Source organism: Bombus pascuorum, chromosome 3 (genome assembly GCF_905332965.1).
Source record: "Bombus pascuorum chromosome 3, iyBomPasc1.1, whole genome shotgun sequence".
In the NCBI taxonomy this organism is placed as follows: domain Eukaryota; kingdom Metazoa; phylum Arthropoda; class Insecta; order Hymenoptera; family Apidae; genus Bombus; species Bombus pascuorum.
This window is the reverse complement of record NC_083490.1, coordinates 18,387,532-18,414,780: the sequence shown is the minus strand read 5'-3', so window position 1 is coordinate 18,414,780 and position 27,249 is coordinate 18,387,532. Positions and strand designations below refer to the sequence as shown.

The window sequence follows — 27,249 nt, the reverse complement described above, 5'->3', positions numbered from 1 at the left end:
ACACGAAGTCAAATGAACGTAACAGAAACCTCGAGCAGAAGAAATCATTGCAAGCGACTTTCTATTTCTTCGCGGCAGATAATATACAATTGTACGGCGTAAATGTCGGCCCACATGTCGACACGACTTCTTTCGAAAGGTTTCATAAACCTTAGTAACGATACTTCTGTTGATCCGTTCGCACGAACGCTTACACTTTCCACGTCAAGTGGAAACGAGGATAATATACTACATGCAGGGCGCGTTTAAAAAAATGTAATGTTTTACAAAATACTCATGTAGATACCGTGACGTATTTATTTTATAATTAGATCTTCTCTCTCTCTATCACGAACTACAAAAAAAGGCACGTATTTAACCGTCTTAGATTAAAACTTAGATGAACATGGATAAGCGAAAGTCCGCAGGGATAAAGGGATATCGTTAAAGCAACCTCGACGTTATAGTATTCCGTCTAACGTATCCGAGCAACGATCTCTAAAAACAAAGGGATCAGAAAGCAAAAGAAGGGCTTGGCCAACCCTACATTGCGCCACCCGAGGCTTTTATTCAGTTACACATTCATAAGTGATACAAAGAGTTAGTACAGGGACTTTTAACGAGGGGTGAATAAAACCGAGTTTTCCCGTGTCCCTCTTAATTAAAAGTAGGTACTTCGTAAAAGTGCCATTGCAAAAATTAATGATTTTGCTTGTCAGAAATGTAGAATGTACTGCAATCAGAAGTATCCTTCAAAGTTGGAAGTCGGTTTGATTTGAGAAACAACGGTCATATCTTTTCCACAGCTAAACCAACATCCAGTGAATCTAGGTGTTAAACGTGTGACTTATGCTTACTAAATTGCGAATTAAGAATCAATGGAAGAATAACGGTACATCCATCGCTATCCTCGTTTGGCCATGATCGTATCATTGACCCTGCCAGATATTTCAAAGCCGCTCTAGACAGAATCTAAATTTTAAGAAACAAGAGGAACAAACGCTACGAAAAGCTAAAAGTATTAAAACATCGTTTGTTCGAAGCAATATCTTACCCGCCGCGTCATATCGGAAACAGCGCGTACGATGGAACATTTTTGCTTTCGATAACAGCCTCGTGTTTTCTATTAATCTCTTAATCGCATGTTATAGAGAAAGAAAAAAGGAAGCGGGCGTTCTATCTCTGAGATATCTGTTGTACGCTCACGTGTTGTCTAATACGTTATTTACGCAGCGAGTTTCTCACCGTTTCTGGTACGGTTCGCGCGGAGGGCTAATACCCCTTACGCACGACCAGTTCGTAGCTGCTAATTATCGTCGCGTGTTGACCCTGAGAGAGTTGCAGCGAACGATAAGAGGCAACAACCGGGGCAAGTTAATCGGGGCCAATGGGATAGCGAAGAGGGGAACACGCGAGGAAAGGAAAGGAGTCAAGGCGAGGCTGCAGTCGTTGCACTCGTTAGAATTTGTTCAGTCGATTGGAAGGTACATATACCGGTCACGAGAGATTGTTACACTTCAATTGGATGATTTGGACATGATTCGAAAAATGCCACGATACTTTAATTCGCAAGATTGACGTACAAAAAATTTACAAATTTCTTAAAACAGTGCCTGCTACATATTCGGCAAAAATCCATGCGGACAACTATAATTTTTGTACGCACGGTTTATTAATTGTATACACAACAAACGAAACATGGTTCACGATAGCAAAGTAAAACACATCTCGTGGTCAGCTGGGAACGAGAACGACTTCCTGCAATAACAATTCCATTACTCATCCAACTCATGATAAATGTCTCTTTCGATCGTTTGTAACGATCTGCTCGTATGTCGTCTTCCTCCTAAAAAGAAGGAGAAGAAGAAGAAGAAGAAGAAGAAGAAGAAACGAAGAAAAAGCAAAAGGAGGAAAAAGGAAACGGAATTTTCGTACACCGTTCACTCGGTATTTCCGCGTCGTCTCGGTCAAGGGTAATTTAACGCGAAATTAACGACTTTGACCGTAACGTTTACACGAAAATATCACCGGTGCACATAGTGTGCTTAATTACGAACTTTCCGACAAGATTTCAGAATCATTAGCATTTCAATTAACTCGTGTTTCAATTAATCGAAGCACGTTCCGTCGCCGATATCGGCGTCGTTCGATCGGTGTCCGGGTTCGCAAAATGAAAAGATCAAGTTGGGCGAGCGCGTTAGATGGGTTGCACTAATGTGCAACCCCAGAAAGATCGAATATTCATTCCGCTAACGACTTTCGATACCTGCAGAGAGGATGTGTTCGCGCGCAAAGAGCGTCGAGTGTCGTCTTTGCACTCGAGCCTACTCCGTTGCAAATTACTTCCCGGCTCGTTCCGACTGTTCCACGAATCGAAACCACGACCATCCGCGCGTTTCTTCTTGACGCGATACAAACATTTGTGCTCCTTCGATGAATCGAAGAATCTATCGACTACATTGTTATATCTTTATTACATCTTTTCTTGTTTTAGTACTAGTTCTAAACTGAATACTACGATTTCGGATAGGAAATATGAAAGAGGAATATTTTTCTTTGCGCCAACTATAAATAATATACATAGTTATTGAAATGTGTGATTGTTGCAGGTCTCTAGAAAGCGGTGAGTGATCTTTGAAGAGTAAAAGGCATCTGAAAAGAAAATGCCGCTTCCAAAGCGACTGGTGGAACCGGTGCTCGTCGCACGCGGTACCATTCCCGAGAATTTTCCTCTGCCCTCGGAGTTAGAAGCTGTAACGAATGGCACGCTGGCCAACACGATCAGGCAATTGTCTAGTCTGTCCAGGCACGCCGAGGATCTGTTCGGTGAGCTCGCGAGGGAGGCTCATGGCTTGAGTGATAGGGCCAACTCCTTGCAGGCCAGGATAGATCGACTAGCTGTGAAAGTTACTCAGCTTGACAGTAATGTCGAAGAAGGTTCGTTAATTACCTGATTAATTAGGCAGTCTATGATTAATCCTTTAACACCGTATTAGGAACGACGTGATCCAAGCATAGAATAAAATACATTTACATAGATATATCATTTTTCTTTAAAAGACGCGGTATATAGGCGTGTTGTGTAAAAAAAAAAAATAGAAAAGGAAAAACAGTGTAAGAAATTTATTATTGCATATTTGTTGTAAATTTGCAAAATGCATTATCGTTATATTTTTTCGTTCCAGTATCGTTACAAGATATACACATGAGGAAAGCGTTCAAGAGTTCAGTGGTGTTCGACCAACAAGTTGTTTCCAGAGACACCATGCCAACGGCGATGTTAGAAACTTATCATCAATGTGACACACCACCGCCTCTTGATAAACTTAATGTTTATAGGTACTTCAGTCTTTTTAACTATATTAGTATATAGTTTTATATTATATAATTATAATTTTTTATAATTATAATTTGAAGTAATTTTTATCAAACACAATTTCCGGTATTATTTGAGATCCAATTTGAAGTTTATTAAGTTTAATTAAAAATATTAGAAACTATTAAAACATAAAAGCTTCCAAAAAATATTAAAAACTCCTATTATCTTCTTATAGGGAGAAAAATTTATTGTTATTGCTAAGAAAGATATCTGATTGTCTTGTTTATTTAGTTTTTTTTTTTTATTTTATTTTGGTTTTTTACAATTTGTCCTTATGGACATTTGGTAAAGTGTTATATCTCATTGGTGAAAAAAAAAATAAAATAAAAATAAATATAGCATGTGGGTGGCTACCCCCAGCGGGGTGCCAGCTTCGTTTTTTCTAAGTTATATCTTTTATGTTGTTTATTTAGTGAAACAAAACTAATTGGTTATCTTATTTAGCAGGTACCGTGTAAGTAGAAAAAATACAAAACATCTTGAAATGTGCGCAAAAAATTTACCTATTACGATATTAGAGCTTCAGATTCTTGTGTAAAATATTAGTTTTTTAAATAATGCAAACGTAATTTGTACAATAGATAAAAGATGAAATACAAATGAATAAAATTTTATGTCGATTTTAGAGAGGACGGTAAGGATGGACTGAAATTTTACACAGATCCGAATTATTTCTTCGATCTCTGGAGTCAGGAAATGCTCAAGGATACGGAAAAGAAATTACACGATCGAGGGAAAAAGGTAAGAAAATTTTTGTCTCCTTTCCACTTTGTTATATATACGTGCACCTCGATTTTCTCCTTTATTTATTTTTTTTTTTTGTTCTTAGACACAGGATAAGACTGTTCTTGAATTATGTTATTCTTTTAGTATTTATGGAAAATATAATCAAGATATATTATGCACATGTGATTAACTAACACTTTTCGAGGTGCGCTGTAACACGATACAATAGTTTTTTTTTCTACTTTTATATGCTAACATACATGCGATTCTAACGATTGAAAATGTCCCCTTCGTTATAGACCGAGTCTGAATATGCCGAACCGTTCAGAGAGGCAAGTCGATGGTTTGGATCTTTGTAGTTTTTTATTACCCTTATCCAGTTCTAATGAATTATCGATCGCCAACCACTCACTCATACATAATAAAGCTCACTTCTTTGTGGATTTTCATTAACCGACCTTTTTGCGCTGATAGAGATTGCGCTGATAGATGCTCGCTTTGAAAGTTTGTAGTTTACATTGCTAGGATTAGCCAATGACATCAAACCAAACACGTTCTGTAATGTTCGTCCTTGGCAAAGAATTTTTTATTGCGTAGACCGAATGATACGTTTGTTTCTTATGTGACTTTCTCTCTTATTTCTCTTTTCTTTAAATTCAAATAAGAATTTTCGTTCGAAGTTTTCATTTACATAACTTTCTTTTACATGCAAGTTTATTGGTTTAAAAACGACGTTCAATCTACGCAGAAGAATCCTTGTCTGGCACCCCTGTTTTTGTAAGACAAATTGTTTGTCAAAGTCGAATAGTTCGTTTCACAACCATGTCACTTTGTCGATCACTTTGTAATGTCGTTTTGTGCCAGTCATGCAACTTTTGGATGTACTGAATAGAAGTCTGTCATTATCATTCATCGAGCCATCTTGTAATATCGATACGAAGTCTCACGATCTCTGATCATTTCAGGATTATTTTTATTTTTGATTTGTCATATTTCACGTTGTAGGAAATAAAATTGTAAACACGTTAGAAGCAGTTTCTCAAACCTTTGAATTGAAATGTATAAAAACATTTAATCTGAAACGTTTAATACGATGTACAGTAAACTTTCTTTTATCCATCTTCACTTTAAACGATCAATATTTTCTTGGATAGCTAACGAAGCTTCGTAAAGAAAATCACTACTTTTATTTCCTACAAATCTTCTCGTGTCCGGTGGTTGATCCTGTTTTTTCTAAAAATTTGAAACAAACTTGAAAGTATGCTAGTAGATTATAAAATATCTTCCATAACTTAAGCAGACGATAAAACAAATACTGGATCAAGCATTGAGTCATATTTGATTGATAAATTAAGCTTGTCTTGCACTTTTGCTGTTACTCTGCAATAAGGCAGCCATTTAATATAGAATTTTTACCGTGCAGCCTCATAGGCCTCGGAACGAGGGTGGTGGTGGTGGCGGTGGCAGGCATAAGAAGCGTATAAGGCAACCGCATAATACGAGAGAAAGACAAAGACAGTTAGCCGTTGGTCATGGCGAGTACATTATGCCAACGCAAGGTGTTCAATACAGAGCACCTCACAATATACCTGATGAATCGTTACTGGGAATGGTGATGACCGAACCACGGCCACCTAGGCCAAACAGCATTGAACTTAGACGAAGTTATCCACCGGAGGAGCAACACCTGTACAGTCCTCCTTCTTCCGATCATTATAGGTTCGTAATTTTCTACATTGATCGTGAAAAGTGTTTGATCGATGCAACAGTTTGTTTGTTCCCATGAAGATCTTTATCGAATGCTTTCTCTTGCTACTTATGATTTTTCTGTGTAGATTATACAATACTGAAATATTACAGCGTTATTGGAAAATGGGATTGATCTTTTCTCTTCTTTTTGAAAACAGGGTGGCAAATTACGTGGCTCAGGGCTATGAAGACAACTTGTACGGCTCACATTATGGCACAGGTCAAGGGCAAACGGGTAGCGAAACGTACCAGAGTCCTGGTGGTCAAAGTACTCCAAGCAGAAGTGGTAGATCACGACCATCGCAACCACCACCAGCTCCACCAAGCAATACTTCTAGCAATTCGACACCTACTGTAGCCTCTGCTAACAATACTCCAACACGAGGAAGATCGATGAGTACTGGTAGAGATACTCTACCACCACCACCTCCGCCTCCTGGTGAAACCATGTCCTCTCCTCCTATGAATGGTAATTACGTTAAAATTTATATTCAATACCGTCATATCGAAAAAGAGTCAAGATTTTGGAAGAGTATCTTCGAGTTTCATCTAATCGGTTTCAGGTTGCGAACCGGTTCAATTGAAATTAAGTTTTAGATTGGAGACATTTAAATCATCATTAGAGAGTACGAGATTCAAACATTTATTTTTGTTAAGTTATTAACTAATTATTTTATTAATTATTTATTTCAGGTTCAATACCGTCACATCTACTGAATAGGAACGGAAGTCGTTCAAATAGTCCGCTACCCAGTCATCACTCTACGCCTACTCCTCCAAATCATTCGACACAAATAGGAACAGATGAGACCGACCCTGCTCCGCAAGACTTGCCACCTCCACCTCCGACTCCCGATCCCACACCACCTAGACCTATTTCTCCACCGTGTAATATTCCGCCTCCACCTCCGCCACCTCCGCCACCGCCTGTTGCTAACGGACCATCGCCCCCTGTGCCATTGACCAATGGCGATATTGCTAAAATGATAGCAACTAACCCACCCAAGTTGAAACCCCTGAAACCTTTGAAGAACATTGTGGACGGACAATTGAGGAAGCCTGTTAATCCGAACATCCCCCTCGTCGATCCGCGGAATGATCTACTTAAAGCAATTAGAGATGGTAATTACCTTATTGTCATTCGGATAATCGATATTAACTCATTATTCCTATTTGTTTTATATGATAGATTTGTAATAGATATAATTTGCTCTAAATGCTAGATTTATTTAAGTTTATTTTAGTTTACTTACAATCTTTCAGTAAAACTTTTACGATATAACGTTACATTTTGAATTTAAAAGGATTAAAGTTAATACAGTTTCTTTAAACATACCACAATAAAAATTCTATTCATTCTTCCAGGAATAAAATTACGTAAAGTAGAGAAGATTGAACAAAAGGAAGTGGAACGCGTGAACGCATTGAACGATGTCGCATCCATATTGGCACGACGCGTTGCTGTCGAGTTCAGCGACAGTGACTCAGCATCGGAGAGCGAATGCGATAGCGAGGGATGGGGCGAGCAGGAAACGAATCTCGCGTGACCCAGCTCACTTCCCTCTACCGCAACTGCCTCATAGAAAAATGGCTGACGATTCTTTCGTTTCGTTCGTTTTCAACGAAAGTTCCAATTCTGTTGCTCGTCGGACAAGCAACACGCTTTGTTTGCACATAGATGTCGAATAGAAATAACATGATCCGATGATTGATGTAATTGGTGTATAACGAAGAGGCACTGAATTTGAAAGTAGAAATAAAACCAGCGAATTTCGTTGCTCAAGAGAGCATACAAACGCGAATTATTATAAGTAATATCGTTAAAAGTATAACTGTGTAGTGTTATAACAGTGGTTGTTTTTATTATACACCATTTTGTCACTTTTAACAAGAATATTCTCTTTTTTGTCACGAACAAATATTTGATAATTTTTTTTTGTATTAACTAAATAAAAAGAAATTTGTTTTCGCGTTAATTACAAGCTCAATTTATAGCATGTATCTATCCGAAGACTATGATAGAAAGAAGCATTCAGCTTTTCTCAGACGATTCTAGGAATCGTCAGCCAGATCTTTAATTTATTGAAGGAGAGTCTACAAAGTGCATGTAATAAGAGTTTAAAGAGTTCGTGTAAATTTAGAATATTTTTGAGGAGCTATATAAAATACACTTTTCCTTTACCTACAAACGCTTCCACTTTGTTTTACTGTTACAAATAAAAGTATGAAAGTTTACGAAATATATATATATATAAATGCATGTTTTTTTTCGATTCTCCGATCTTTAAGCAGAATTCAACGAACGTACAGCAAATTATCTCGAGTAGTATAAAGGACAGCGAGTAGGAAGAAGATACGCACATGAAACGATTTCCTATCATTGCTCGATGTCGATCATAGAGGAAGTGATTTCTTTCGGACACATTCCATGATAATATCAATACCATATAACGGAATAAATTTGACTTTTCATTTCAGAGACCCGATCGTCCACGTTGCTATGACGATATGTGTAAGTCCTTACCTAAGACAAGCAACTGTTCTATATGTGTTATAATGCATTGCTCCTGAAGATGTGTATTGTACGTAAACTAAACCAAATTCAAAGCTAATACTTTTGTTCTCATTTTCGTGTTTAAGCCTGTAAAATACCTGTATCTTAAATGTTTTTGTATGCTTGTCTACTAGATAGGTATATGTATGCGCGCTCTATCACAACGAGAGTAATAAACGGAAGTTTCCCAATTTTTTCTACGTTTTCAAACGATCTTCCATGTCGCGACCACAATAAAAGCGACATCGCGAGGTATGAAATGTCCTTTTTATCAGCGAGGTGTCGAAAACCAAAATACTCTATTTACTTGTAATATGTAAGGACAATGTAATTACCGAATGAGTGAGAGGATTCATATTTTTTAGCATTTAGCGGAAGAATATAATATACTAATGTTGCAATGAGGATTACAGTTGCCAATTTTAAGCGTAAAAGGGAAAAAATTATTGTGATTTATTTTGCATCGATGTTGGCGAAATATGATGACTATTGGTAAGATATGGTATATATGTATACATAAACATTATACACACACACAAACACATACACACAGTGATCGTTAAGATTATTGTATAATCTTATACGCTCGAACGACAAGAAGTGTTCAGGAAATTTGTTTTTATCCCTCTAGTTTCCGAACGTTACCTAAGTGTTTAAAGAGATAAGAGGAAGTCTTCGTTGTCTAAGAAAGACTGAAGTCAGGAGATGCCTCTTGTTAGTTGGTTGAATTAGCACTTTTTCTTTTATTATGTACGAAAGACGTTCGATTGACTCGAACCGCGTGAAAAGTAATTTATATTTACTAATAATTTTCGCTAGCTTTAAAAGGGGCAGCGTTTTATCTTGTATAAAGTGTGCGAGGTTTAAGAGCTAAAGTTGGATGGCTCCACAATAATGTAGCATACAATTCACCGGCAACGATACGTGTACATTCAAATGATTTTAAAATATAGTCAAAACGCCATTATATAGTAGAAATAATAATAATAAAAATGATAATAATAATATTAATATTAATAATAATAATAATAATAATAGTATTAATAATGTAATGAACAGTTGATCAGTTTGTACTATGTTTATACACCTCCCACACTCACACGCGCGCGAGCGCGCGCGCATACACGAACACACACACACACACACAAAGATAATATAATTCGCAATATAAATTTATTAAGCGTAAGACTATTAGCCGTAGGTATATACTTTTAGCTACTTCGCCAACTACGACACAGTATTTATGGAGAGTTGTTTTGTAACATGACGATGAAACGATGAGAAAGCGTTTCAGTTGTAAGCTTAAATATCGTGCAACTTTGTATGAATGTATATTATTATGTCGTCGATCGTGCTTTCCGCGATGATGTCGCGTACTACACTATTGCGAAGCTGTTGTACCTAAATAAGATGGTTATTCCAAAGCTTAATTAAGAGAATTATCTTTGTCTTTACTAGACGATGAAAGGAGACATTGAAATCGTACTCTTTGTACCTCTTTTCTGTTGTTTCTACTTACAAATCTCGTAATCGCTCATCACCGTTTAACATTTTTTTAAAGGTACAAAGTAAAATGTTAAGCTCTTTATCTGCCCTTCTTGGCTATCGATGAAATAATAAATAACAAATTTCCAGTAACGATAAATAGAAACGTTAGTTTTGCGTATTCCAAATCCATTGCAATAAGAGTGGTTTCATTCATCGTGTATGATAAACAGTATGTGAAACAGAAACTCAACCACAATAACTTTATGACGATTAAAATTGTACGATGGTATTATTAATAATAATAAATTTGTAGCAAATCTGTACAGAGCCAAATAAATCAAAAACTTTGATAAATCATCGGAGAATCGTTTATTCCGCTGCTCGTTATCCACAATTAAACGGTAGTTAGCTTTTTAACAACGATCTCTTTTATACAAACTTTAGAAATAACTGTTACTTTTGTTGCCTGTTTGTCGTTGGATTCGAAGAATTGCGTTTCATTATTTATTAAGAAATGAAAATTTATTTTTATTTTATTATTTTAATAAGAGAGGGGGAAAGAGATAGAGAGGGAGAAACATGGTTTTATTTATAAATTAAATCTTTATTTTTACAACACCAAAAACAACATTGTTAAAAGACGAACTTATTGCTTAAAATTATGACATAAAAGATACATCTGAAAACATGTACATATTTGCAACCAATTAGATTTTACGACACTTTATCGATAAGTGAAATCATACGAATAGACAAATGTAATAAAAATCTCGTATCTATAAACAATTATTAAAAAAACTTGAATTGTTATTTGGGTATATTGAAAAGTTACCACCGTAAGAATATGTCATTTTATTGATCCTCTATGTTTTAAAGTATTTGCTTTTATCAATTATATAAATGTAACAGTCATTATCACAAAATCTCGTAAAATATGAAGTGACAGGCAGGTATAATAAAATTAACATTTTATTTGGAAAATTGAGACATACACAGATGCGAAAACAGTGGTAGGCATTGGTAGCACCGATAAATAGATGTTGAAACGATAACGTTACGTTTAGAGTGACTACACCCGAGCTACATGCGTAATTGCTCGTTCGATCATTGAGCAGTCAATTGCCAACGACAAGAAGAACGTGTATCATCGATTCGGATAAAAAGAAATTTCTCCAATTTCTTCCACGTTATAACATACTTGACCGCACCAGCTTTTCGATAAATATAGTTTGAAGCACTTTTCGTCACACTCGTTACATTTTCTTTTTTTTTCCTTTTCTTTCTTTTGTTATAAAAGGCAAGGAATTGAATGAACAAGAGCGCTTCCTTGCCCCTGTCAATCATTACGACAATATATATATAAATCGGTAAGGATACATATAAATATGGATATCGATCAGCGATTCAAAACTTCTAAAGATTTTTCATAAAATTATCGATCGTACAGATGCGATCACCGTCTCTCTCTTCCTTCTCTCTTGTCGTATAAATTAGATCATTCCTTTGTTACGTAATATCAGAAGATCGTTGCGCACAGAACGCGATGAGTAAGACAAATGTGCGTCTTCTACGATAAGTGATAAAGAATAAGTTTAGAAATATACTAAATGAACGATCGAAATAATCGCATTCGTGGCATGTCGTAATACAGACAGGTAAAAGGAACTATCGAAAACTCAGCGGACTAACTTTCGTGGCATTAATACACTATCTTCATTGTTTATTAACTATATTACAAATCGATCGATTCATCGATTCTTCGAAACTTATATCTGCTCTCTCGGTGCTAATTAAAATAGTTTCACCGAATGATCCAAGTATCGTAAAATAACAAATAAGTGTCATAATTCATATAGTTGCTTATGACAGTAAGAGAACAAAGTACAAACTATCGATTATCAAATTATTATTTTATGTTTGATTAAATTTTAATCGTAACGATTAATTTTGTACTACTTTATTTCTCTCATCTATGCTAACAGTATTCAGTCTGTTCAGACATTATGTCAACTTTCATCATCAATTTTCTTTTCATAATTTAAACGTTTTATTGTACATACAAAGCGCTACCGTATGTGTTCAAAACATTTGTCTGATACGATAAAATAATAATCACATCCAATTTCTTTTATAACTAAAATTAGGATTAAATTAAAAATTCATTTATCTCATCTATGCTAACAGTATTCAGTTTGTTCAGACATTATGTCAACTTTCATCATCAATTTTCTTTTCATAATTTAAACGTTTTATTGTACATACAAAGCGCTACCGTATGTGTTTAAAACACTTGTCTAATACGATAAAATAATAATCACGTCCAATTTCTTTTATAACTAAAATTAGGATTAAATTAAAAGTTCATTAATTATTGGAAAATAATTACCTATCTATGTTGTGAAACTTGTAGAGTCACAAACAAATTAAGTTATAAATGATAATTAGAACGAACTGTTTTAAATAATCTATTCTATATGAATAATTTAGTAGACTTATTAATTAAGATGAAATTTTTAGGCATTTTAATTCGAATCGAAATGGCTAGATTTGTTGTTCGCCGAGGCAGTTCTCAGATAGGAGATTGCTCACTGTCACAGTTTCAATTAGTTACTATCAGTGAACTTTTATTTTCGAACAATTTAGCACAATTAAGGGAATACCAAGTACATAGATACTTAGGTATTCAGGGCAGCATTCCTCTCTGTTTATACTTTAACAATTCAATCTAAGCACTTTAACAATTCTCTCCATCCGTTATTATGAAATATCACTTTAAGAAATTTACGTCATACAAGTTGCAGCTATTTAAACGAAACGTTGGTCTGTGAAAATTATTCGAATTGAACTTGTTTTCGTATCGAAATATAGAGTAAAAATTGACACTCATCAGTCAACATTAAGGTCATAATGTCATACTATAAACAATAAATCAGGAAGTATAATACCTTCAGTCACTCTCCGAGGGAAGTTACTAATTCTAGTTCCTATTTATCTCATAAAAAAACATTTTATACAGCGTACAATATGTAAATAAATCTTTCTTTACCTATCAATATCTTTCTTCTAAACCTGATTCTTAAAAAACATTACTCGTTCCTTTTATTGCTATTATTCAAATGTTGCTGTTAGTTAGATATATAAATATATATGTATGTATATTTAGTAATTTCATAAATATATATATTGAATTTGTTACATGTACACGGTGAGCATATATTTCTATGAGTAGCTGTTATTGCACAATATGTAGTTACTATATTATACTTTATACAAGTACCCGAGAAAGCATTATATCTTATAAAAGTGTGAATAGTTGACTCTTTATATCTTTGTTAAAGAAGATTTTTATTTGCAATTATTATTATTACTATTGAGGTGTGTCTTTTGATTTAATTAACGTGTCATGTGATTAATGATTTATATTAATGTTAAAATGAATGTATATGTATATATGTATATATATACATATATATATATACACACATATAAATTGATATATTATACTATAAATACGTAGCATCTACATTATTTCGATGAGAGTAATGTAAGTTTGAGACAGATATCTCGTGTGCTAAATATTAGCAGCGGTTTATCAAAAGTAGAGTACCTAGTTGTCTCCTTTGCCATAAGGGATACATGAAAATATATAAGGCAAGAGTTCAATAATTTTATAGTATACATATATCAAATATAACTTTCTCCAAATACTATTTATTTTCAATACAATCGGAATTACTAATATCTACTTAAGTGAAATCACGATTTTCTCAATAGGAAATTTTTTAAGCAACAAGGTTCAAACGTTATAAAATAGAATTTGCAATCATCGTACATTACACATGTATTTGATTGTTAAATTATATAGCTACTATATTTTGCAACACTAACAATATAATTTAAACGATATTTGCTTCTTACGAAAGATATAATAAATAAATTTCGCAAGTAAAAAATTCTAACTAGATAAAAAACTGGATATACATATTTATACGTATATGTATGTATGACGTTATCAATGTATATAATTTGAAAAGATATTAAATTCATCGATTGTTTCAAGAGAAAAGTAGCTTTGAAAAAGCTTACATTGTTATACGAAACAGTTCAACTTTAATTTCTTACAAGAATAGTATCGTTTCATTAAAGAGATAATTAGACATTTCACTTCCAATCAAATATACTTAATGTACTTAATATTCGTTTGATCATCTTGTGACAACTCGAATGAAATACGTTTCTCAAAACGTACTCTGTTTGCTACCTACGCATATCTGAAAAGTAAAATACAGTGATGACCTTAACATAGGTAATCATAATCCAAAACAAAGCAAAATATGTGATATTTCATGATGATATTTTCCGAATGTAATAGATACTACGTCAAATTGTAAAACTGATTTTGACAATTTATCTTTGTTAAAATGCGGTATAGCTAGAAGAGTAATATCTCTGAGGTTTTATCACGCGTATTTGCAAATTTTTCTCACGATGATATTACAAGAGATTCTATCATTGGCACTACAAATTACGTTTAAGATCCCTTTAATTTGAGATTATGGCCAGCAGAACAAACATTGATCCAGCCATCTTCAATTATTATCGTTGGCATATCTGTTGCAATTAATCACCAGAGTAATTTACAAGGGTTTCGTGTAAATTAATAATTTCACCGATGAAATTAAAATTTCATCTCTAATCAAGATATATACGACCATCGTGTATTCGTGACTTTAACGTTGGCACTATTATCGTTTCCCTTGACAGTCCGATCTTGCTGATTTATTAAGTTTATTCTGTCGCAAAACGAATTTCACTGACGTTACGTGGAAATGTAGAAAAATGTAGGAAATTTCGTAAAAGTAAAACTGGTATCCCGATCCTATCTCGTCGAAAAGAGAAAAACGCGAGTTTATTTTATTTTAAACGGAGAATTCGTCGATGCCACAAAGTTAGTCCATGAGATCAAGATTCTTAGAATGTTTCTTTCCTGCAGACGTTCATTCCTGTTGCCATCGTGATCCGCGCAGGTTGCTTTCTTAATTCGAAAGATTATTAATTTATTACGGTCTACGCTTTGGCACAAAGATCGCGTCTGTGGAAACGGTACAGTAATTGGATTTGAGCTCGAGACGATTACTCGGTAGAAATTCTCTATTTTCAGGGACACCGGTCGCTAGTTAGGTTTTACAGACTTTTGAAACTTGGGATTTTTAGAGGATCTTCCGCAAGGAGCTATTAAACTGCGAAAATCTCTTCCACAATCTACATTTGCCTTTTTTATATCGTCGATGCGTTCAGGTTGACTCGAGATCCATCGATTCGAACGGCATCTTCTTGAATCATAATCGAGACAGTCTGACTGCACCGCGGAGAGAGATTTAATCTTTATATATAATATATACGATAAAATTCAAAAAATACAACTGTAACTACATTAAATCGAACGAAAGGACAACAAGATACTTCTCGTCGTTACTTTCGAAAACGACGTGTCGAACGTAGAGCGTTTGAATAGCATCTTTTTTACAGATTAGACGAATAATTAGAATTCTCTAATTATAATGCGAACGATGCGTTAAGAAAGTAATTATTCTCGAGAATGCAGCAAGATTTTACGTTAATTTCACATTTTTTTCGTGAAACCTGGATGGAAAATGAAACAAATTTAAAGTTTTCCGAGGAATACAGTGGGTTATGCTGCAACGAAGAGTGTTTATCACTAAAAATCATCGACATCACAACGAAATGCGTGCTTTTATTAAGGATTGTTCATACCTTAAACTTAAATTAAGGAGATATTGTTGTTAATCCCTTTCAAAGTCAAACGCGTAGTATACATAAAAGTTGAATAAATTAATTTTATTCTATTTTTACGCTTTAATGCTTTTGTATTATATTTCTCCTTTTTATATCGTTGTGTTAAATGGTAATTATGCTTGAGACCGTGAGTTTGGAATGGACTATTCCTAGATACGTGTACATACATATTTCATTGTATCGATGTATTATGCATAGATGTTAGAACGAATAAAAACTATGAGAAACGAACTTCGGAATCAATAACGTTCGTTCCAGTATATCCCACTGTAGTTTGATATGGAAATATCGATAGGAACCGTTGTTCTATCAAGATCGCTCGTTGATTCGTTCGACAATCGATATAGTTGCTAATAAACATCTGACAGAATAACAACCAAATCGAGGAGATTTTTATTTTTTGATATATCGAAGCAATCAGAGATAGGTACTCTAAGATCCACGAATAAGATTCGCGGATGAAACTGATACATGTTGATTACAACACGCTCGTTAAGTGTCCATGGAAATGAATGTTTATTTATCGATCTACGATAATTAATCGAGCAGACATCGTATGGAAATTACGATATATAGTCCCTGATCTTCGAAATGACGCGTAAACTAACATCTCCAACGATTGTAACGCGTACCCGACGAGCTTTAATCAGAAACTATAAATACACAATTAGATCTATCTGAAAAACTGAATCAAGGCGAGAGTGTTTGGCAACGTATAGTCTAATTTTTTCTACGTTATTTTCTTCGTTGCTTCACACGAAATGTCGTGGAATATCAAGCACCTCGACGTGTCCTCGATTTGGTAAATCATCTTCTCCCGAAAGACCATCCTAATCGGCATCTTTTCACCAAAGACGATTTACTTTCGTTCAATTTCCTATCGAATTCCACGAGCTTCCTTCAGCTATTTCTCTCACAGTTTCGCGACTGCTACGTGTATTTTCCTTTCATCGAAGGATATAAACCCGACGACGAAGCTCGGAATATTCCTCGCGTCTTGCACGCGCGTCTATCGTAGCCTGCAAAAGATTATTCCTACTAATTTATTAAAAAAAAAGGAAAACAAAAATCGCACAAGCGAGTACTTAAGAGCTTCTATTCGGCGTTCATTCCTCCTCGACGCTAATGTCAACGGTTCTAACTCTAGAGGAATCTGTGGGAAGCAGCTGAAGGCGCTCAGGTTCTACACCGAGCATGATGATGCACATGAAACTTTTACCAGATGCCTGGTCTCTCGGATAGATGGTAACCGGAGCGAACTTATCCACGGTACCATCCACGTAGGCACGGAGCTTCCTGTAAACCTGCGGAAAGTGCCTCCTGAGTGACACGCCCCTTAGTTTCAGTTGTCTCTGGATGTTGGTGAAACTGATTTCTCGGATTTTCCTCGGTGTGTTCTGGCCGTTATTGCCTGGCAGCGAGGTAAGCACCAGCATCTCCGGCGACTCCATCTCTCGGGTGATGTTGCAGGGAGACGTGGACTGTTGCCTACCCTGTGGCGAGGCGGATGACGAAGACGTGTGATGCCTGTTTGCCGAGTCCAAGTGGATTTTCGCGCATCTGGATACCAACTGTCGTTCCCATTTCACCGCTCCACTGGTTGGCACCTCGCTGACCACGCAAACGGCCACGTACAACACCAGCCTCGTATCCGGATTGTACGATTTGCAGAGTCTGATCACCTCGGCATACAGTTCCGCTCCCATCTCTCTGGCCAGCAAATCCGACCATCGCACGTACGTGGGTTCACCTAAGTCGACGAAACCGTTTGCGATGAATTTCTCCGCCGCTTCTGGACTCGAGAAGAAACACTTGACCGCTCCACGGCCGTGGAACGCGTAGCCACGCTTGGCCAACGCCGAGATGTGTTTCAACGTGATGGGATCCTCCTTGGCGGAGGATAACACCTGTTTGCAGAGGCTTCCGGCTCGGGAGTGCAAGCAGGTTCTCCGATGACGCTGCCAGTGCGCTCTTCTACACTCCCTCGAGCAATACAGGCAGGTACAATTGTGACAGCTTTTGTAGGTCTTCCTCGCCTCGGCCAAGGTGGCCGAGTTACTGCACTTGTTATTTCGGCAACGAATGATTTTCTCCGCAACGTTGCCAGCCACCAAGCCATTCGCCTCCTGATTGTTGTCAAAGGAAACTCTTCGGTGACTCAAAGGTACGCCTCTCGACTGCGCCGCAGCCGTTTTCGAGGGCATCGTGTCGCTACCCTCGCTCTTTCGTCGCACGAGCTCACCCACGTAATACGAGGCACGCTCCTCGGTGGCTCCTTGCAGCTGCACGTCCATCACGCTCTTAGCGGACTCTGTGACATTCGCCAATCGTTTCGATTGTCAAAAACTTTGACTAAATTCTAGAATTCCAACTTGTATTTACGACAATCGTGCTAGGTTTATCGTTTGGGCATTCTTCTTTCTTTCGTTGAAACATACAATTTTCTTACGAATTACAATCCCTTCTAAATTACAAATTTTTCTATTGAAATTTAATCTTACCCACAAGGTAAATCTTATCCACAAAGTCAGCATGTTCCCTCTGAGATTACAAACGATTACTAAGTTTTGGATATCGTTGCAACGAATACCTTGCACGCTTAATCGATATTTCATTCAAAATCTTTTCTGTAATTATAAATTAGCCACAATCGTAATAGCAAGAATCGTTCCCCTTATGCTCTCAACCACAAACGATAACGGCATGATCGAACGTATTCGAAGCAGAATGGAACGTGATAATGTAAGCCATGTTACGTATACATGAAATGAATGAATATCGTTACCATGTTTTCGATCGCAGAGTGTTAGCACCGATTGTATCCCCGACAGATCAACCGCTTGATCAGGCGTTTGTGTCAGTTGCATGATCGCAAGATAATTAATATTATACGGTGGTCGTATATAAAAAAAAGCTTATCCTCCCGAGTGCCTTTAATAAACAAGCTCCCGTAGTGCGAATAACGAAAAAAAAAAAACTGTTAACGCGAGATTAAAGAAGATAAAAAGAAATAGAAATCAAATTTAAAGTAACCAAAAGAAAAAAAAAAAAAAGGAAAGAAAGAAAAAAAAATAAAATTAGTCAACGAAGACAAAAATCTTGAAAAAGGCCTTACTAATTTCATATATATTTTAACGATTCGCGTCTTCTGCGTTTTTGGTGGTTGTCGTCATAAATGCGATTAGCTCTCCGAGTCCCAGATTGGTTAGTTTCAGCACCGATAAATTCGTCTCTGATCGATAAGCCTCGCATCGAGACGTTTGAATTCAGGGGAGGCGAGATGCTACGATTCCGCCTCCCTGAACTTTAGACGCTGTTTTTTCTCTGCAAAGGTGTAAAATCAACGTAAGTATAACAGAAAAGAAAAAAATAAACAGGGGATTGATGTTCCGTTTCGCGTTCTCCTCGTTGCCCGACGATTTGCTTCTCTTTCCGCCCGTTTTTATTTTTCGTTTTTCTCCCTTCGTCATCGATCGTGGTTGACAAGGAGACTAGCGATCTCGAGGCAAAGGAAAACACAGCGAGAGAACAATGCAACGCAAAGACAATCTCGATCAGCAAGTTCAGCTGCTGCATCGTATCTTGTAGCGGCGTCTTGGAGCATTTCTGCTCCAGGTAATTGAAACGTTTCTCTCGTATCAAAGAATTAGAAATTTCGTATCGAGTGCTTCGAAAATGCTCGAAAAGTTGATAGGTAGAAATTTAAGAAAATTCAAGTTAAGCAAAATATGACTTAAATCTACCTTTTGGATGTCACAATTCTGAATGATTTGAAACAATAAAAAATATACTACAAGACACAAGCTACACCTATATAAATATAAACTACGCAATTCTTTCGTGCTGAATTATGCTAATTGTAAAACATTTTCACGTTCACTTTTCAGTCAAAAGATTTGACAAAGACGCAAGTTGATTTTTCAAAATCGTAGAATAAAGATGATAATTTTCCACGTTCTGATAAAAATATGCATGAAGTACTACTTTTCTTGTATGAAAAAAATGAAAGATCATGAAGAAACATATGTACAGAAAAGAGAGCAAGATAAAAGGTAGTGTGTGTGAGGGGTGAATGGTGACGAGGCGAAGAGAAACGCAAGCCGAGCGCATAAATTGAGGACGACATTTACGCACAGTGTAGTTTTACGATTCAACTGTTAACATATAAATTTCATGGTTCTCAATTAAAATGATAACGTAAAAACAAAAGTAACGGAGAAAATGTTTCTTTGAAATTTTCTCTTCGGTTTTCGAAAATCACTTGTTACATTTCCGCGATATTTTCATATGAGATCCCATACTAAATTTTAACGGAGATATTGTAAGATTCTACCCTACGAGTTTAATATTTATGAAAAGATAACGCGAGGAATATCAAGCAAACATTGATTCTAGCTTTTTTCGACGAATTATTAATTTCCTCTACGACGTTTCACGTGTAATTAACTTTCCACCGAATCTTTTATCGTACGTAGAATAGTATATCGAGATCTTAATTTACTTCAAACATGTATGTTAACGTTTGTTGTTGAACCACGCTGTGCCTGTACAACACGGATACGCATACGCAGGTATACATACATATAACAGAGAGATTCGCATAAGGGAAAATGGTAGATTAAAATTTCTTTGAGCCTCTCTCAAGTCCTCTCTCTCTCGAGAGGAACCGCTTCAGAACGAAAACTTACATAGTCCTCCTACCTTGGAGGTCTTGGCGTAGGTCGCTGCAGCTCTTCCCGGCTTTTGCATTAGCCTGGCCGATGTTAGTTCGATGGCGCATGGTGGCGGATGTACCGGTTACGACGGGCCCTGGCCCAGGACTCGGGGTACGCGACGCGGGTGGCAGGCCAAGGAGGGAGTCAAGGACGTCCTCCAGGGTCGTGGAACCCGGGCTCGGTTTGTTCCGCAGAAGAGCTGCCGTCGCCATCGCCTCGTCCGTATCGCTCTGGCCCGATCCTAATCGGTTTCATGCATGGGGTCAAGAAAGAGACTGAGACGTCCGCGTCATCCTCTTGGCCTCGAAACGTTTGTCCGTCCGTCTCATACGTATACGTCGTTGAAATTTTTATTGTTCGTCCGATCGAATTATTCGTTCGTCGAGTCCAATTATCTGTCCGTCTAATTCCCGGCGTATAAGTCGCGATCCCCGACGGGATTGCTAAGTATTTTTACTTATATCATTGTTGTTGATAATTTATTTTTTATCCTTGAACTTTCCTACCTTAGCCGAGTTCTTTTAACGTAGTCTCTTTTAAAACTGTACCGATATTACGAATAGCTAGCTTTTCATCTTGCTTCTCGATGACAATGTGAAAAGTGACCACAAGTTATTCGATTATTACAAAAGGGGATCACGACTTTGAAGAGGTTGGGAAACACCAGTCCAGTCTCTAGTCGAATTATTCGGTCGTCTTATCTTATGCTCGGTCCTGTCTTACGATCGATTTCATATTTCTCGTTTTGTATATTTGGTTCAATCAGCGCTACAAAGGAGCCTTCAAGTAGCTATCGATGATGGAGGAGTTAATGTAGTCGGAGAAATCCTCGAACCGTACTCCAACCGACTGGGCGGAGTTCAGAAACTTCTGAACTTAACAGTTCTATTATTTCCATATCTTCTTACGATATGATTGAGCGCAGTTTAATTGGAAAGCGCGAATATCAAGGCATTCCGTAAATTCGCAACAGACACCATCTCTTGCACACTAATTTATTAATTGATGTATTAAGCGAGTTAACAAGCCACCAGTTGTAGGCTGTAGACTTTGTTGCACAAACTACACCCTCTTACTTTCTTGTTTCATCCTTTCAGACTCACTTAGACTCTTTTAATCTTATTTAAAAATGCAACAAACTTTTCAACTTTTATACTTAAGTAATTCTTTCCAATTTAAACAAACGAATCACGTTTCTCAAGTAAGATATTTCTGTTTCGTATCGATACATCGCAAGAATAAACGACACAAGCTTTCAAAGGAATGTGGGCAAGTATCCGCGACTGGTAGAGTACTTCTTATCCGAAATTTATGATCGCGCTATAACGAGCATCGTCGATCGCCACTTGAAGCGTCCTTTACCAAAAGCGTGTACGCGAAAAGGTCGAAGATCCTCTCTACCGACCATCAAAATTCTAGGGTGCTCGTCACGTGTTCCTCGTTGGGGATGTTTGTCAAGGTTCCTTTCACGCGTCACTTTTTCTCCCTTATGGTAAAACCACGTTGAGAGCCACGTTAAATTTTCACTTTGTCATTTTACACGTGCCGTCCATTATGTTCGTCAAGTCGAACGGACAGTTTAATTCGACAACGTTGCTGATTTCTTAACAAACACGCACGAACCTACAGCAATTTCGACGATGCCATTCGCGTATACGTGAACGTTCTTACCTCGATCAAGCGAAAGAGAGACTCGTTTCAAGTGTTTTTAGAACATCGGCAATTGCTACGAACATCTTTTCAGGAGTTTCTCTCGTAACGGGCACCCAGAATTTCCTTTCGTCTCAGCGAAAGTTTCCAGCGGTATCGTTGGCTCGATCTCAAACTCGAGCTCGCGTCGCTCGTAAAAATAGACAAAAGAAAATAGGAAAATCTGCGAATCGAATCGTTCGATGAGACGTTTTTGCGTACTCTCAAACTCTCAACGTTCCCAGATCATCTGTAAAGCCGGATATCCAATGACTATGCAAAATGTCTGCGAATGTTCGCGAACGTTGATGTGGATTTATCCCGTGAAGAATGCAAAGCACGCATGAGTGGCAAATAATTGCGAACGTAAGGAAAATTCGCTGTTCCGGCTTCGTAGCGATTTTGTAGCATCGATGCTGCTACTAAATGATGATGATTTTGCGCGTTTGTTAAAAATACGCATCTAATGGATACCCGGCTTGAAGATGGCCAGTATCTTCCGAACTTCTTCGTACATACATATACGTGATTTCATCTTTGGTGTGTGCGAGGAGGAACAGAACGGAGTTAATTATTAACAGAAAAAAAGAGGAGGAAAATGAGAAAAAAGAGGAGGAAAAGGAAAGAAAGGAGAGGAAATGGGGAAATACATAACGGACGCCCTCGATTTTTCTTCACCTCTCATCTACTTCTCTACGTTTCTACGTGTACTCTACTTGCACGCTTCTACACAGCTACCGGATACTCGTACACTAGTCTAATTGCGGCGTTTGCGACCACTTTCCCTCGCAAAAGCGCAGAAGGCAAAAACGAAGCCGAAAAGTGTTTGGTGTTCTTCTCTGTTTCGAACGTTTTCAACGATTTTACATGTAGATGACGCGGGTGCACGTACACACGAGCCTCGACTCTTATTTCCCTGCCGGAACAACAACGGAACACTTTTATTGTTACACGCTCTATTTCCGGCTGAAAATATATCAGGCCGACGCGAACGTATGTATATATGTGTGTGTATGTGTATGCGCGCGCGAACGCGAATCGTTCTCAGCGATGCGATGTATGCAGGAACAAGCTGTGGCGAATAAAACTACGTATCTCTATGTGACGAAAAAAAAAAAAAAAGAAGAAAAAAAAGAAATGGGGAAAGAGAGAAATGAAACGAACGAAAGGCAAAAGCAACGACGGCGAAACGAATAATAGCACTTACCGTGACGACACAAGCAGAGTGCGTCAGCCAAATTAATCGATACATGTATACAGGGTGATAAAAAAGACTGAGACTTTAGTGGCTCATAGCTCTCACCGAGAGAAGAAAGAATGATTAATCAACGTAGATCACGAGGTAACTATAGTTGTGGACTAAGTATTTTTTATCCTTTACTATGAGTACTATAAACCTCAAAACTCTTGAATCTCTTTCAATTATCCTGCATGTATGCGCGTATGGCAGACATACTCGACTAGAGACGTACAGTATATTTTGAGAAGAGGAACGCGATGTCTTCGACTAAAACTCTCGAAACTGAAAGGAATTGGTAAGAAGAGAAAAAGAGATACAGGTGGAAGAGGTTGGAGAAAAAGAGAGAGAGAGAGAGAAAGATTAAAGAAGAATATGTATTATAATATCGAAGAGCGTATATAGGGTATAATAATATAAAGGAGGCGGAAACAACAACAACGCAAATAACACAAAAGGTAAATGACAATAATTTATTGCTGTCAAGGGTAATTACGTTCTACAAAGAAATGATAAATCGTTGGTGTGTCCGAGCAATAAGTACGAAATTATGTACTTAAGAAAGGCAAAAAGCACCGGCACGCAGAACCGTTCAGTATAAAGTATATAGAAAGAGAGACACGCGTATGAACTCGCTGATCGGCGCGTTATGAGAAGCAAACGAACGATTCCTCGTCTGATCGATTCATCGATCGCACGATGAACGCGAACGATCTAGCTGATACAGCTTTCATATTTTCTAGCTAACAATAATGCACAAAACGTGCAGTCGCGAAAAAAGTAACAAAAAAGAAAAAAGGAAAGACGAAAAGGAAATAGACGCAGAAACGATCAAAAGTAAATACATGTTTATGTATATATAAATATATGCGGCATATTTTTACCGTCGGTTCTGCGAACACTGCACTCGTTATTAAAGGAATAACAATAATAATAATAATAATTAATAATAATAATAATAATAATTAATAATAATAATTAATAATAATAATAATAATGGTAATAATAATAATAATAGTAGTAGTAATAATAATAATAATAATAATATCAACGCGTTTGCAGGTAATAATGAACGGTGTATACGAATCGTACGTAAACTATTTTTCTTGTATGTATACATATATAAGTTTTTATACGTGTCATATACTGAGCTCTGTAGCTATAGGTAACATGTATACGTCGACAATTTTACAGCATAAACATACATAAAACGCAAAAAAAATAATTACTACTGGTAGAAATAATAAAGGAGGAGAATCTACTAGCATACTATATATATATGTATATATATCTATATCCGAGACGGTAGGTTCCGCACAAAAATTACATAGAGGTGTATACAATGGTAAGGGATTTGTATGTCCGTCTCTGTATATGAGAAGCGAAAGGGACGAGAAACAAACGATAGAGAAAAAGAAGAAAAATACGGAGAAAAAAGTGAAAAAGAAAGATAGGTGAAGAGATACTCGTGGATCAAACAGGGAGGGTTTTTTCTTTATGGAGTCTTCCAACGACGAGGGGCGGTTGTAACAAAGTAACAAAGTTTACTTGACAAGACAGTTCTCTGTTTAGTGACGATAAATTAAAAAAAAAGGAAGAAGTAATCGTGTTGTATAAACGAACGGGGCTTGTAGAAAGTCTACCAGGAGGTCTGTCGACACGCGGAGTCGAGAGACCACGTTGTGGAATGACGAAAACACATTTACGAACGGAACGTCGATGAGAAGATTCTTATAGATGTAATCTCTAGATAGATCTTTATATATGTAAAGCAAGAATCTTTGATACGCGGGATATATATATTTTTCTTAAAATAATATCTCGCGTGTCAAACTTCTAAGAAATATTTGAAAATCAATTTTGACGTCGATAATTTTCAAAAATATCCGAATAGTTGCTTTTGGACTCAAAATCGACGTTAATCGGAGAATTTTAAACAAGAAATCATAAAATATCTAAAAGAGAGTGTGTCGATATCGAAAGCTTCGAATTACTGTTGTGTTTTATGTGCTTCAGTTTTATTACGAAAATACATGCTCTATGTGTGCGCGTGTGCGTGTGCGCGCGCACGCGTGTGTGTGTATGTGTTTGGGAATTAATCCAGACCCTCGAGCAGTAGTAATTTATAGTTGCACGTTGACGAGTATAGCAAGCTGACGAAAACGATAAACGGGGGAAAAAAGAAAGAAGACAGATTGCGATAATCGATGTGGGCGTAAAACTTTAATCTCGACATTGTTTTTAAATAAAAAGTTCATGTGCGGACCAGACGGTAAATCGACTGAGTCAGACGCCTAACGTTAGAGACATTGCTCTTTGCTAAGTCGCGAGTTTTCTACCTATACTGATAATGAAAGCACTGCTAGTGAAATTCCCACCAAAAGGAGTTTAATTATTGCTATATGAGCGATACAAAATTACAGGCTACTTATTTATTATATTAAACGAGATTAGACCCAAACGAAGTAGCTTTCGACGCTGTTTTTAAGAAAAAAAAAAAGAGAGAAAAAAAACAAAAATAGAATCTGACAAAATTTGTGTGAAACGCTGCTCCTTCTGGATGCAATCTTGAAAACTTAATCTGCATTGCACCGCGTTTAAGATTAAACGTATATTGTTTATACTGAATGGTTTATTTTTATATATATTTCTATTTCGTTGCTTCCATTCACCGTACTATACAATTTTCAAAATACATGGCAACTTTCTTCCGCGTATATCGTGCATGATTGAAAATAAACAAAGTTTCACTGTGTCCAATGTTTGAGCGTCGAAAATGCAAATTGAAGTACGTGCTTTCTGCGTTACGAATACGAGAATAATTACATTTACGTAATTAAGAGACTAAAAGCTATCCCTAGAAACATAGCAACACGAATATTTTCTAACATCATGCAACAATCTTTTCAACAATTTTTTCATCGATCTTCTATCAATAACCCGTTTCTTTAACAACGTTTGCGGAAGAATAATTTGCATAACAAACACAGTTGCAACACCATCTTTATGTCTTGTAATACTTGTCGAAGTTGCTCGTTATTCTACGCAAGAGAAACAAATGCGTGAAGAAGTGGCATACCGCGAGAAGATACAAAATATGGTGCAAAAGCTGCGTAACAAGGACACGATAAAGTCTGCGATCTTTAAACGTTTGATGGATACCTTATATAATGTACACGAATGGTGTTTCGCATGATTCGTAGAAAAATAAAATTCTCGCGCTTTCTACAGAATTCCTCGTCGTAAGAATTATATACAGAAACAAGCGGAAGTGTGCGTGAAACCGAAGAACAGTTTCCATCCGAAAATGCACACATTTTGACGAAGTTTTGCTCGAAACTTCGTAATCAATCGTTTACGCTGGCATGTGTCTAATTACGATCAACAAGGTAGAGAAATAAATTCGTTCCGTGATCGAAATCGATACGATACCTCGTCGTTTCGACGTATACGTCGGCTTTGGTTTTCCAAAAACTCTTCGAAGCATGAAGAAATACTAGACGGTCACGCGGATGAGATCGTGAGATCACGACAAGCTTGTGACGGAAACGAATAGAATAGCCGACAATTGGAGAGCAGCCCGAGTCAATGGCGTGCGTCACAAACGTAATCGACGTGATTGTAGGCAGACCACGGTCTTAGTAACACGTCAGAGAAACCTTTTTCCAAAGATCGTTCACTGCTCCCTGCCAAGTTCCGTCGAAGAATCTCACGGGATATGTACACGCTTCAGTCGTGAGAAGAAATCGTCAACGAGAGGACGGGGACGCGTCAAAGCAGATTTTAATATACAATATCACGTATAACTTTTGATATGTCGGAAATACGTCGAAAAAAAGCGACTTTCTAACAATCGATGTTCTTTAAGAATTTTCTACCCAGCGATACTAAAGTACTCTTACATCGAGTATCGTAG

At 36.9% G+C, this 27,249-nt stretch overlaps 2 protein-coding genes across 15 annotated transcripts in view; one reads left to right on the top strand and one right to left on the bottom strand.

Moving 5' to 3' along the window:
* The window catches only part of LOC132905506 (actin-binding protein WASF3), a 35,369-nt gene extending 25,137 nt beyond the window's left edge, over positions 1 to 10,232 (top strand). For 2 of the 3 annotated variants that reach the window (XM_060956863.1, XM_060956862.1), the window contains exons 2-9: positions 2,589 to 2,916; positions 3,165 to 3,318; positions 3,985 to 4,099; positions 4,384 to 4,416; positions 5,508 to 5,803; positions 5,992 to 6,302; positions 6,527 to 6,955; positions 7,199 to 10,232. In XM_060956863.1, coding sequence (XP_060812846.1) covers positions 2,643 to 2,916; positions 3,165 to 3,318; positions 3,985 to 4,099; positions 4,384 to 4,416; positions 5,508 to 5,803; positions 5,992 to 6,302; positions 6,527 to 6,955; positions 7,199 to 7,380 — 1,794 coding nt within the window. In that variant the 5' untranslated portion in view covers positions 2,589 to 2,642 and the 3' untranslated portion in view covers positions 7,381 to 10,232. The remainder of the gene's footprint in view (positions 1 to 2,588; positions 2,917 to 3,164; positions 3,319 to 3,984; positions 4,100 to 4,383; positions 4,417 to 5,507; positions 5,804 to 5,991; positions 6,303 to 6,526; positions 6,956 to 7,198) is intronic. The other variant, XM_060956864.1, reaches the window with a different exon arrangement.
* A 901-nt stretch (positions 10,233 to 11,133) lies between these two features.
* Positions 11,134 to 27,249, bottom strand: part of LOC132905501 (uncharacterized) — a 75,058-nt gene continuing 58,942 nt past the window's right edge. For 7 of the 12 annotated variants that reach the window (XM_060956838.1, XM_060956836.1, XM_060956841.1 and 4 more), the window contains 2 exons: positions 20,394 to 20,648; positions 11,134 to 18,003 (listed from right to left, as the gene is read on the bottom strand). In XM_060956838.1, coding sequence (XP_060812821.1) covers positions 16,799 to 18,003; positions 20,394 to 20,648 — 1,460 coding nt within the window. In that variant the 3' untranslated portion in view covers positions 11,134 to 16,798. Of the gene's footprint in view, positions 18,004 to 18,807; positions 19,017 to 20,380; positions 20,649 to 27,249 lie in introns of all 12 variants that reach the window. The other 5 variants (XM_060956840.1, XM_060956843.1, XR_009657808.1 and 2 more) reach the window with 4 other exon arrangements.